At 37.9% G+C, this 13871-nt stretch overlaps 1 protein-coding gene across 2 annotated transcripts; it reads right to left on the reverse strand.

Annotated features, from left to right (window-relative positions):
• Nucleotides 1-326: 326 nt before the first annotated feature.
• On the reverse strand, nucleotides 327-10363 carry zmp:0000000991 (uncharacterized). Of its 2 annotated transcripts, XM_059524740.1 has the most exons (5): nucleotides 9859-10363; nucleotides 8759-8898; nucleotides 8433-8604; nucleotides 5601-5646; nucleotides 327-5176 (listed from the first exon to the last, which is right to left on the reverse strand). In XM_059524740.1, the coding sequence occupies exons 1-5, from the start codon at nucleotides 9972-9974 to the stop codon at nucleotides 881-883; spliced, it is 4770 nt and encodes a 1589-aa protein (XP_059380723.1). In that variant the 5' UTR covers nucleotides 9975-10363; the 3' UTR covers nucleotides 327-880. The 2 variants fall into 2 exon arrangements, with proteins under 2 accessions (XP_059380723.1, XP_059380724.1); XM_059524741.1 differs by lacking the exons at nucleotides 8433-8604; nucleotides 8759-8898; nucleotides 9859-10363 and adding an exon at nucleotides 5738-5845.
• Nucleotides 10364-13871: the final 3508 nt, after the last annotated feature.

Consider the following 13871-nt stretch of genomic DNA (forward strand, 5'->3'; position numbering starts at 1 on the left):
GAATCAACTGTGTGGTCTTTTATAAGAATGCTTAGTTCATCTGTGGTATGTATTTTGCATACAGTAGATTGTGAGAGGTCCTGTGTTTGAAACCTCAAATTAACAAGTCGTGGATGAGGATCAGCCACTGTTTTCAATAACACTTTCATACTTTTAACAATTATATCAAACGGACAGCAGATATCGGTTACATCATCTTCTTTACAGACTTAGCCATAATTAATGTGGAATCATCAGCGTTGCAGGCACCAATATTACATTTTTCTATTTTCTATATATTTTTTCTAAATGTTAAAGAGGCAGTATTTAAAAAATTCAAATACATCTGTTAAACATAGTTGCCGTTCAGTTTCTTGGTTGGCAGCTTCTGACTATAGAATGTCTTGTCAGGAAAATAATGTATTGTGGCTGACGCTATGCTTTCAAATGCCACAGTGAATGAAACAGCCAATAATCTACAGGAGACAGGCCTCAATAAAAGGAATAACATGAGAATTCACCATTTCAAAGCCTCAAGATCCAGAAAATATATATGTAAAAAAGCTAATGAAACAGTGCATTGAACTGTATTGTAAATACATTCATCGTGAAATCAAACATTGTTATCCTCAAGCACTAAAGTATTCAACAACCCATTATATTTAATATATAACAAGAAATATGAAATCAACATGGTCTTATAATTCTGAAATAATTATAATTCCTTCTATATATAATCTGTATTTCTAGTTGTTTTACAATTTAGATTGGTTTGACAGAGGTCTAATGTTGCTGCAGCTTTGTCATAGACGACACTATGCATAGAAAAACCCTGCAACATTTGTTAATGTTTAGCATATGTTGTAACGTGATGGAATTGAACAACATACAATTCTCTCCTCTAAAGTTCTGTTTCTGCTGCATCACTATTATCAAGATAGTATTCATCATCAGTTGTGGTGTCAGAATCAGACTCCTCAAAAACAGTCATGCTGGTTGTGTGGCGCCTTGATGACAGGATTCCACGAGGAGGAGACAGATTTTCTGGAGATGTCCATATGGGGGAAGACACAGAAGGAGCATGGGACATACGACGAGGTGAAGAGGACATAGTTGGTGATGGAGGTGGGGTTGGGTCTGCATCATCATGATCAAGATCAAGATTATTTGTATATCCAGATTGAGACTGTTTACCAGTGATTGAATTTGCATCATAGATTGGGGAAAGGCTACTACTCATTGGAGAGTCAACTACTGTATAATTCTCTTTCGGCAGAAATTCATCCAAACTTGAGAGGTCACTGATGCTGCTTGTCGAGATTCGTCCAGGACCTGATGGTCGGCTTGAAACCACACTGCTAACTGAGAAAGATCGTCCACTGTGTAGCCCATACTTTAAATCAGCACATGATGAGGACAAGCGAGACCTCACAAGGTTTTGCTGCAGAGGACTCTTGGTGGCGCTCTGAGGAGAGAAGTCATCTGACTCACAAAGTGAATTTGTTTTTTTGCTCAATGGACTATAAAACACATTGTCATTTTGAATGTCTTCTGAATCAAAATCAAACAAATAAAAGGGCGATGGGGGACCGACAGAGGATTTTCTGTAATGTGGTAAGGTGACAGAACGATTCATATTTTGGGTCTTTTGCCTGTGTGGACTAAAGCTCCTACCATAAGACCGGTTTCCATTTTCATCGCTATGCCTCCTTTGCTGATCAACATTTAATTTATTCTCGGATGATTTATTTAATGTCAAGGGTGACAAGGACTCAAAAGAGGCTTTATCGATGGTCAAAGATGAGTTGGAGGTCTCCCATGTGCACTCAGAACCCTTTTGTTCAGTTGTAGATCTGTTTTGCCAGTCCATATTTAAAGTATTCTTAAATTTCTCTAATGTAAGTGGGGACAAATCTGCAAAAGGTGCTTTATTGGTGGACAAAGATGAGCTGGGGACCTCCCATGTGCACCCAGAACCCTTTTGTTCAGTTGTAGATCTATTTTGCCAATCCATATTTAAAGTATTCTCAGATTTCTCTAATGTAAGTGGCGACAAAGATCCAAAAGAGGCAAAAGATGCTTTACCGACGGTCAAGGATGAGCTGGGGGCCTCCTGTGTGGACCCAGAATCATTTATTTCGGCCTTAGACTCATTATGATCACTCATATTTAATGTATTCTCAAATTTCTTTAATGTTAGTAGTGACAAGGAACCTAAAGATGTTTTATCAGCTGTTAAAGAGGAGTTAGAGGGTGCTGGGTGGCTCTCAGAACAGGTTTTCTCCTCTGTCTTGGGACTTTCAAAATTCTCAGTATCTGAGGGCTGCTGAGTGAGACTCTTGTTCTTTTTTGGTAGTGTGCCAAGTGAGCTGTCTGAACGTTTGACACCAAATGTCAGTTTCAAGCGATTTAACATCTGGTCAATCCTGCTGCTCGTTCTAAACACTGGTAAATGTCTTTTGGTTTTTAAATACTGGGGACTAACATCCTCTTTGTCTGGCAAAGAAGCTGAAGAGAAGACAGCTTCTTTGTCTTTCTTGACTCGTGAACTAAAGAGGCCTTTTTTTGAATTGGAACTTTGCATTTCCTGCAATCTCTCAGGCATATGCACGGCAGGAATCTCTTTCTCAACTGTCAGTGGAGTTTCACTTTCTCCTGTGAGCTTATCAGGTAATATATACTTACCTTTCTCACCCTGCCTGTGCTTGGGGTATGCATTACCCATATCAAGCTGAAGTTCCATCAGGCCATCATGCTCCTGATTAAAGAAGTTGTTAGAGCCAGTGCTGAGCTGCCTTGGGTGTGGGCTTATATTAGTGCTTTGGCTTTCCATGACAAAACTTGCATCTGGAGCAGATTGTAAAAGGCATGGCTGGGCAGGTTTGTGATTATCTAGGGTGCTTGTGTAAGCTTGAACTGCTGTCCTCTGTTCTCTGTTAAAAGCAGCAAACTGTTCCTTTGGTTTTCTAATGCTTGTGTATGTGGACAGTGAAGAGCTTGGAACACTTTTTATGAAGTCTGCAGGTGTGGTTACAATATCATAAGATGTAGATCGGGTATGAGTTGTGTGCACAGGCAGAGAGGGTAGGTCTTGTAAAGTGTTGTTGAGTGCAGGTCGTGAGGAGATGAGGCTAGAATATGGAGATGTACTGAGACGAGGAGCTGATCTTCGTCCAAAATCAGGAGGCAGAGATTGAGCTGGTGCTATTTGAGAGCCAAAAGAGCTTCTTTGTAACACTTCTACCTGTGGCGCAAATGGGTTGAAGTCAAATGAAAATTTTGAAGGAAGTGTTTTCCAGTCACCTGTGAGTGTTACGCCTCTATCTTGCTTAAGAGTTGATGTTTCACCTCTCTGTATGTGGGAAGTAGGGGTGGAAGGGGAAGGGGTGGACACCGCCGGGCTGTACTCCCGTAGGTATGAATAAATGCTTGGTTCTCTTACACTTCTGAGAGGTCTGCTTGGAGAAAGAGGGCTTGAAAGATCCATTGGGTTTTGACTTGACTGAGAATATTTCTTAGAGTCCAGATATATATTTGTGGGACTTGTTCCATCTACAGGAGAGTCTTTCCTGGGTGAGCAGTTAAGCCTGTCTGTGAAAGTGCTTGTGCCTAAAGAACTGCTGTCTGTTATATTGTGTGTGCTTTGCGATTTAAATCTTTGGACATTAAAGCCAGATTGTTGAACATTAAAATTTGTTGAATCTTTGGGAGAAAATGTGGTATCTGGAGTTACTTGTTGTTTGATCACATAGGAGTTTTGCAGGTTGGTGTTGTTGGCAGTATTTTGTTCCACTGCATCTGTGTCTTCTATACTGGAATATTCCCTTAAAAGAACTGAATAAGAACGTTGTTGGGATCTGAGAACACCAAGTTGGCTGGTTTTGGTTGTGGAGTGTGGGAAATGTTCCTCCTCTGCTTTGGCAATAGAAGCTTCTAGTCTCTTTGAAATTTCTGTCTCTGGATTTTTTAGAAACAGCGATGCCCTTAATGGCACTCTTCTCCTAATTCTAGGTGAGAAATGGAACTGACTGACTGACATTTCCTCTGTTCTTGCAGGAGTGTCTGGGTTTTCGGCGGTTTGGGCAGCAGCGTTAACAGGATGGGCAAATGATGGAGTTGTTAGAACATCTCTGCTAGGCAATGTAAGAGACCTGACAGACCTAGTCATCTGAGTCTCTGATTGTGTGGGCTCAGCACTAGAGTTCCTCAAATTTGACCTCCTCAAGGAAAGAAGTAGGCTGCTTGTTGTTGGCTTAGAGCTCAATGATTTGAAAGACTCGTGTTTATCTCCAGTATTTGATATTCTGTACCCTGAATGGGACAAACCTGGTACCTGACGTGTGTCCAGAGGTGTGGGAAAAGGATGCAAATCTGTATTATTGTACATCACCACAGAAGAGGACTTGGTAATGGGTCTCTTTGGCTGTATTGTGGTTGTGATGTTCGGGGAATTGTTCTCTTTTTGCCAGTCAGGAGAGTTATAGCTGGTTCCTGCAGTCAACTGCATGTCATTGTCATTGGCCAACATGTGTTCAGATGGTCGCCTCTGGGAAGGAAGAAATGATTGTTGCTGCCGATCCTGGCGAAATAAGGTAGATGGGTTCATATTCTGTCCACAGTCTTTGGGTTCATGCTGTACGTCATTGCCGCCTTGCTTGGGTCTTCGAAGGCGGCCACTCCAAGGTGGAACAAGAACTGAGGCCAGGGCTGAAGACAACATAGCTGATGTAGGATTGATAAAACCAGGTTCTGGCTCAGGGGTATTTTCAGAATGAGGAGCAGGTAAATAGTCTGATGACAAGACTTGGTTTGCAACTTCTGAATGGTGTGTAAAAAACTGGGAATCAGTGCTTGCTTTTAGACCATTGTCCACTTCAAGGGAGGTCAGATTACTGTGGTATTGTGGATTTGTTGAAGCATTCTCTCTGCAGTCGTTGGCTCCAGATTCCTTGTTGAATTCTATTTGAACCTCACAAACAGGATGAGCAGAATGTCTTTGTGAGTTGTGAACAATTTCTGTTTGTTCGTGAAGGCCTATGTTGTATTGTATTCCTGTATTTTGTACCTGCTTTGTCCCACGTTGTTGCAGAGTGGAAAAACAGTCTTCATCAAAGCTTGCTTTTGGCCCATCCCCATTCTTAAATAAATCACCTGTTGATTCGCCACATTGGTCAGTTTGTGAAAGCACGTCCCTTAGCTGTCAGAACAAGAAACAAATCTTTTGATTATTGCCAAAATTTGCAAAAATCACAGGCACTAATTCAAGCACAGTAGCATTTGTAAATTTTAGACTGCTAAATTGCATTTCAGAGCTGCTTGGGAAAATTGCAATATATGCTTCTCATATGTATTTGAACTATTTGAACAAATCACCACTCCCATTCCATAAGTGTTTATACCGACAGTTCAGCTTCACAACTGCGCTTTACATTCCACTAAAAAAATTGTCTGCATGTCAAAAATGCAAGCATGGAGTGGAATGTATTCAAAGGGCAGTACAATAGAGATATTCATTATATTTAAGATATTGATTTGTAAGACATAGATTGTATCTTTACACCAGACATTCTCTTGCTAAAAAAATAATATGCATCTTAATGCATCTTAGCTTGAATGCTTACCTCTGAGTGGTGTTGATTAGCTGTGTTCTTTACGTCTTCATGTGTTCTGTAACAGTCAATTTGAGAAAATAATTTTTAATTAGCATATGATTTTTTAAATGAGCAAAAATGATAAAAGTACGTAGATTAAAAAATACCTCCGTGTTAAATTAGATTTTTCAAAATCTCAGCAAAAGATAAGTTCCCTCAGGCAGATAAACAAACATCAAAACTATGATGAAAACAAATCTCTTGTCTAATTCAATGTTTCACACGCTACTCTTTCTCCCTAAATACAACCCGAATTCCGGAAAAGTTGGGACGTTTTTTAAATTTTTATAAAATGAAAACTAAAAGACTTTCAAATCACATGAGCCAATATTTTATTCACAATAGAACATAGATAACATAGCAAATGTTTAAACTGAGAAAGTTTACAATTTTATGCACAAAATGAGTTCATTTCAATTTTGATTTCTGCTACAGGTCTCAAAATAGTTGGGACGGGGCATGTTTACCATGGTGTAGCATCTCCTTTTCTTTTCAAAACAGTTTGAAGACGTCTGGGCATTGAGGCTATGAGTTGCTGGAGTTTTGCTGTTGGAATTTGGTCCCATTCTTGCCTTATATAGATTTCCAGCTGCTGAAGAGTTCGTGGTCGTCTTTGACGTATTTTTCGTTTAATGATGCGCCAAATGTTCTCTATAGGTGAAAGATCTGGACTGCAGGCAGGCCAGGTTAGCACCCAGACTCTTCTACGACGAAGCCATGCTGTTGTTATAGCTGCAGTATGTGGTTTTGCATTGTCCTGCTGAAATAAACAAGGCCTTGCCTGAAATAGACGTTGTTTGGAGGGAAGCATATGTTGCTCTAAAACCTTTATATACCTTTCAGCATTCACAGAGCCTTCCAAAACATGCAAGCTGCCCATACCGTATGCACTTATGCACCCCCATACCATCAGAGATGCTGGCTTTTGAACTGAACGCTGATAACATGCTGGAAGGTCTCCCTCCTCTTTAGCCCGGAGGACACGGCGTCCGTGATTTCCAACAAGAATGTCAAATTTGGACTCGTCTGACCATAAAACACTATTCCACTTTGAAATAGTCCATTTTAAATGAGCCTTGGCCCACAGGACACGACGGCGCTTCTGGACCATGTTTACATATGGCTTCCTTTTTGCATGATAGAGCTTTAGTTAGCATCTGCTGATGGCACGGCGGATTGTGTTTACCGACAGTGGTTTCTGAAAGTATTCCTGGGCCCATTTAGTAATGTCATTGACACAATCATGCCGATGAGTGATGCAGTGTCGTCTGAGAGCCCAAAGACCACGGGCATCCAATAAAGGTCTCCGGCCTTGTCCCTTACGCACAGAGATTTCTCCAGTTTCTCTGAATCTTTTGATGATGTTATGCACTGTAGATGATGAGATTTGCAAAGCCTTTGCAATTTGACGTTGAGGAACATTGTTTTTAAAGTTTTCCACAATTTTTTTACGCAGTCTTTCACAGATTGGAGAGCCTCTGCCCATCTTTACTTCTGAGAGACTCTGCTTCTCTAAGACAAAGCTTTTATAGCTAATCATGTTACAGACCTGATATCAATTAACTTAATTAATCACTAGATGTTCTCCCAGCTGAATCTTTTCAAAACTGCTTGCTTTTTTAGCCATTTGTTGCCCCCGTGCCAACTTTTTTGAGACCTGTAGCAGGCATTAAATTTTAAATGAGCTAATTAAGTGGATAAAAGTGTAACATTTCTCAGTTTAAACATTTGCTACGTTATCTATGTTCTATTGTGAATAAAATATTGGCTCATGTGATTTGAAATTCCTTTAGTTTTAATTTTATTAAAATTTAAAAAACGTCCCAACTTTTCCGGAATTCGGGTTGTACTTCTTCTAGTTCAACGTCTTTTATATGTTCAGCAAGGCAACGCAGGAAAACAAGATCAACGACATTCCATCCTTTCTCTCAGTTTAAGCATTTTAGGAGTTAACAATTCACTTGCCTGACATGAAGGGAGGGGTCCATGGTTAAACTGTTTTAAAATTAGTACAGAGTGTCTCACACATTAATGCATACAGTCAAATACACATACCTCTTAAAAAAAAAAAACCTGTTTAATATCTGCTTTGAAAAATGAGAGAGCAGTGATGTCAAACCTTTTTAAATAAGATACTGTAATACTACACATAAATTAATATTTACTGTTTCTAAGATCAAGGTGTAAAGACTTTATAAAGGTGTAACCACTATTTGAGAGCATGAACACACCTAGAAATGGTACAGCCAAACAGCAAATCTTTGCCTTTACACTTTCACACTATCATTCATTGTCATTAAATCATGATTTATTGCTATATAAGGACTATTACTGCCAGTCATGGGTCAAAAGGGCGTTTGCTGCCCTGGCTAGGACTGTGCAAATGACACAAAACACAAAGTGCTATGGCATAATTTACAAGACAATATTATGTGCAGTGTGTATTAAGTGGAATTACATTTTCATAAAACATTTACTAATTGGGAGACTAACAGTTTTGGAGTGAATGCTACAAATTTGATCATTCACTGAAGTTGTTTATTTCAGCAGTTGATCCTGTTTTATTATAAAATTGGATTTTAAACTAAATAAGGAATTTTGGTCAATGCCATATACTGATAATTATTTTCATGTTTTAAACCGATAACTGGTAAATGGCTGGTTAAAATTATATATACAGTTTGCACCTATAAAATTTAGTTTAAAAACAAAAGTGAACACTACACTTTTTAAAGCATGATGACCCCCCCCCCCCAAGAAAAGTGTTGAAATGTAAAAAAAAAAAAAAAAAAAAAAACTCACAGGTTAGTTGTAGCTTTCAGTGTTTTTTCCTCCGCTGTGTCTTTTTTGTTTCTTCTGTTGGGTAGACTGATAGAGATGGTGGAAGTGAATCTGGCAGGCTTCCTCTGCTCCTCAGATGTCCTACTGAGGTCTTCCTTAGCTCTGAGAAGTATTATTTGCCTGATCTGCAAATCTGATCAGTTGAGAAGTGTTTCACATATGCAAATAAATGCATGTCATAAAAATGAACTTTTAGTCAGAATTTAATGAATTTATGATAAGGTGTTACGTCCCAAAGTCTGTGTCTGAAAACAAATGCATCTTATAATCCAGTCATACAAACTCACCTCTGCTGCTTTTCTGCTGGCCTGTTAACTGCAACGATGGTGAAGAAGCAGTAGTTCTAGTTTCTAAATCTTTCTTGTTGTTGATGTGTTGAGCCAATGGTCCAGGATGGATTTTCTCATGTTCACTTACATTCTGAAAACTAATCAAGCTTCAGCATTACAATACTGCTACAATACAGTCTACAGAGAGCGGCAGTGTTGTTCTCAACAGACACCACATGTCTGCAGCTACTTAGTTAAAATTAAAGTTCACTCCCTTAAGAAGAATTCTTCACTGGAACACCCATAGATGTTTTCTTAATATATCGACACATATCAGTGACAGTGAAATTTCACTTGTTTTGTCTCACCTCTACATGTGCAAAGAAAATGATTACAGTAGTTGCCAAGTAGACAGAAAAGACTTTCTTGTATTTCTCCTAATAATGCTGAACATTAATTTTGGCTAAATTACCCTTTGTTAAAATTATTATTATTAAAACAATTGAGACAATGTGGGTGTGACAAATTGCACAAGAGCTAAAGTCTTACCATAAACATGGTGAGACATGTTGGGATGACATTCAGCAAAAGATTAATATCAGTGACACCTCATTAGATATTGTGGAGGTGCGTTTAAAATAATCTGAAACGATTAAACATAGAAGTAGTCAAGCAAATATGTTGGTAAAAAAAATAGATATATAATCTTAAATCCTTGATTATGTAGCTATGCATTTCTATGTGTGTGCAAGATAAAAACATGTATTATATAACTGGGGTGGTTCCAGACAAAAGTTCAATGATTGAATCAATGTCCAATCCATTGGCATCTTGTTATAATTCTTTGACAAAGAATGTGTAACTGTGGTAAAACTACATCGGATGCATCTTACTTAACGCAAACTAATATTTACGCAAGCTCTTCAAAATTACGTAAGAACTAATTTACAACCTGTTCGCTTAAAGCTACAGACTTCCATAATGTTGTCTGCGGAGGATGATAAGGGTCAGTTTGAGACAGTGAAAAGCAGGAAAAGCAGTTTTTGTGTTAGAGAAGATGAGTAAGAAAACGTACTAAAAACTTCAAGAACTTATAGAAACATTGTATTGTAGCCTACCGTGATTTATCAGTTTGTGTGTAAGATCCCTCCTGATCTGAGACACCGCACGTCACGCTGACTTTCACTCCGCTTTGACAACTTGACTGCTGCAACTTCAGATCATGTGTTGACATTATAGGCTTAATGTATCTGGCTCATCTAGTTTGGTTACCTCCCTTTATGCCCTCCGGGGATCAGCTGTACCCTAAAGTACCCTCACAGGCGGCAGAACTGTAAATTTTATCGGAGAAAATCGCGCGCGGTGATGCAGACCCGTCATACCGACAACCGTAAGACCCGACGCCACCCGTCAAATGTTTCTTTCCCACCGAGACGTGTTATCGTGGGCAGAGCCGCGGAAGTGCGGAGTGAGCATGTGTTTTAGCAGCAAAATCTGTACTTTGAAATGTCAAGTTTATGGGACCTATACAGTGATAAGACACCTTGACATAATTGGAAACTGATTATTTTCCTGTATCATAAGTCACCTTGTTATATTTCGGATTTTGCACTTCCACTCAAGAGAGAGACTTTCGTTTCCAAACTGATTTTAATTGAAAAATGAAAATTATAATAATAAAATGCATAGACCTGTTATAAAGCTTGTAATCTATGATGTCAGATAACCAACGATATGAAGGCTATAAACAAGCGATAGTTGAACAATAGTACGTGTGTTTTTCCGCGCATGGCATTTCCGCGAATCGATTCTTTAGAACAATTCGTTTTAAAGAACCGGTTAAAATGATTCAGTGATTCCTTTACTTCACAACAGAACAGCGTCAGCACGTGGTCACTGATGGCATTTCGGCGTGGCAAAGGCTATATACTCTCAAATATTCTAACAAAGACATGTGATGTGTGCAACACATGTAGCTATTTATAACTTTTTGATTAATAATGGTTGATTGGTTTCGTCTTCATTCAGTTTGTTGCATTTATGATTAATCCAAGCCAGTTAGAACTTAAATGGCAATTTGCATTTAAACATAAGCCTACTTGTATACATTTACACCACTGGACTTTATTCATTTTAATCAGATTCTCTAAAACTTTCTCAGGGCTTTAACTTGACTGGTGTCCACCTTGAGACAAAACAAAGGCATTGATATATATTAAGATCAATCAGTGCAATCTAAAACAGCTTAGACTTACATTTTAGTCTGGGACTAGGCTTAAAACTTGTTTGTGAAACTGTCATCTGCTTGATTTATTATTACTAATGTAAATAATAATCATTGAATCGGATGACTAGCGAACTGCTCGGACCGGTAATGAGAACCAGTTTAAATGAGTACTGTGAAAGATCCGACTCAAAAGAACCATTCGCCCACGAATCGGACACAGCACACAAATAACAGGTAATGTAAACAAATGTGTCTGCATCTGGGATCCGAGCAAGCCTCTTATTAAACATTTTGAAGGGTAAAATAATAACAAAAATCCTCCTAAACTATACTCTTAGCATTAATAAGATTGAAAATTGCAGTAAAACAACAAAATAATTGTTCATTTCCCTTAATCACACTGTCAAAGTGCAAATGAGGTTTACTGAGAAGCAAAATATTGAATAAGTGGTGAATAAAATGGAAGGGAAAATCAATCCTAATTAAGATTTTTTTTTTCCTTGTCAGTAATCAAGAGGGATAGCTGGTCAGACATTCTGCTTATCCTGCAAGGATTAATAAGCCCAGAGCAGGATTCCTAATTATTTTATGTAGAAATACTAAAGGTCATCAATTAGACTCATTAGCTCCACTGGTTTAAGGCAAGAAGCCTGATTGTAGTGTTGCATTCACTGATCTATAATAGAGAACATATATAGATCAGTGGTTGCATTGCTTAAGGGTGCTATGCAGATGCACATACATAATATTGACTTGAATAAAATAATTGTGATGAACCACTCTATTGTCTAGGCAGGGGCAATGTGTTCTATAAAGATGTGATGTTTGCTTCCAGACAAAGGCTAAATATTCAGCCACCGCAATTATAAATCTTGTCATGGAGGGATGCTTATCTCGATCCATAATAGCAATGTAATTTAAATCTCTAATAAAATCTAAACAGTTTTAATGAACTCTGCTGATTAAAACAGAAACCAATATAGTGCATAACTTGTATGATAAATTCATCTTTAGCCTAATGTCTTTTAGGTTTTTGGCACAAGCTCAGTTTGATCATCGTGCTGGTTGTAGTAGTCCGTCAGCTGGAGGGAGTTATATATTTCATGGATGGCTTGTCATCTGCTGTATAAATCAACCGACAGTGCTGGAAAATGCATTATCTCCTGTAGAGATTATGACAAGGCCAATTCATAACTGTGAATTGATTTTCTTAAATGCTGGCTGCAATATGGCAGTGTATTCAGAGCATGTATTGTGGTGGTTAGCATAATCGAGGGTTTAGGTTCCTAAATTAGTAATCACAAAATATAATCAGCAAATCAGAAAGACCTCAGTATATTGAATAGAACACATTTTGCTCCAGGTAAAGAGTCAGCTCTTAACAAAATAGGTTCATGCAATATCACTAAAGGTATATATTAATTATATATTTTGATGAAATGTTATTATTATAGGTGGTGGATGTGGATGTATATTACTAAGATAGTTATAATGGTTGTGGCATAGCTTGTAAAATCACAGCATAAATAACCTTAATCATAGCACCAGTAAAAAATAAATAAAAGTTCTTAAATGGTATTAAAGGATTAGTTCACCCGAAAGTTGAAGAGTTTGTTTGTTCATTGGAGAAATTTAGCATTACATCACTTTCTCACCAATGAATCCTCTGCAGTGAATGGGTGCTGTCAAACAGCTGATAAAACATCACAATTATTCACAAGAAGTGAGAAACTTTGTGAGAAACAAGTCTTTCCATAATATTGCTTTCTCCATTGAAAAAGTATTCTCATATGAATCAGGAGAGAAACATGCATATATTATTGTTTACAAGCAAAAACTGCTGCTACTTTTTCACTTTACCTTTTTTTACTCTCATTGAGGTAAGTTGGAAAATAAACTGGACAGATCTAATTGTACATTAAAAGGAAAGACTTGGTTTGAGTTGCAGAAGGCATTGCATGACATTTCTGTTGACGTTCTCAGGAAATATATGAGAGACTTACTTTAGAAAGACTTACAAAGACTTACTTTATCTGATATTTGTTGTGCAGAACAAACATCTGCATGTTTCATGGACATTATGAAATTAAATCATGTTTTGGAGGCAAAAAAGTTCAATATTTTATTTATATATATATATATATATATATATATATATATTTTTACAATTTTGGCCACCACTGTATGGTTCAGAATAAGATTTATTTTGCCAGATATTGCCATGAGTAATTAAAATATGGTCCATAAAGGGCATAAATTAGATGCTACAGTAAATAAAGTTGCCTTATGTACAGCTAAACTGCATCTAGCTGTAGTTAATGCAGTTCCCCTGTGCCCTCAAATCTACAGCTGACCAAAGCCTGTCTTTAAAATGCCTTGAGCTCATTAAGCACCAGGAACATCTTTATTAATTGACAAGACAATCGTTTAATTAAAAACCCAGAGCCCTGTCATTGTGCCAGGCTGAGAGGACATTTGAGCAGGATGCTTGTGACTGGTGACTGAGAGGTTAACCGTGGCAGCAGCCTGGCAGCCGTATTGACTTCTAGGTAATTATACTTAAGTGGTGACTAGAGGAGGCAAATGGCAGTAACAGATTATCTGTTTTGAGGGGATGCATTCTTAGAATCAATAAGAGTCCATTTGTGGAAATAGGGCAATTTAGGGGAAAATACACCCCTGTTCTTGGTCCTAACAGAAGTCATTTGCCCCTGCTACCATACTGAGGTCTTGATTTTTTTTTTTTTCAAATCTCTCATAGTTAAATTAGGAAATAAAACAGAGGGATAAACAGAGAAAACAGTAGACATCAACAGCCTCTCTAAACATCAGTTTTACATTTGTAATTAATATAAGGTTTGTTTTCCTGTGTCCGAAAACAACATATTAAAATTGAGGACGAGA

This window comes from Carassius carassius, chromosome 35 (assembly GCF_963082965.1).
Source record: "Carassius carassius chromosome 35, fCarCar2.1, whole genome shotgun sequence".
Taxonomy (NCBI): domain Eukaryota; kingdom Metazoa; phylum Chordata; class Actinopteri; order Cypriniformes; family Cyprinidae; genus Carassius; species Carassius carassius.

Coding starts and splice junctions, on each gene's coding strand:
- zmp:0000000991 (XM_059524740.1), bottom strand. CDS start 9,974: ATGTCAACACATGATCTGAAGTTGCAGCAGTCAAGTTGTCAAAGCGGA. Junction 5,647..8,432: donor CTGAAAGCTACAACTAACCT/GTGAGTTTTTTT, acceptor TGACTGTTACAG/AACACATGAAGACGTAAAGA. Junction 5,177..5,600: donor CTAATCAACACCACTCAGAG/GTAAGCATTCAA, acceptor TTGTTCTGACAG/CTAAGGGACGTGCTTTCACA.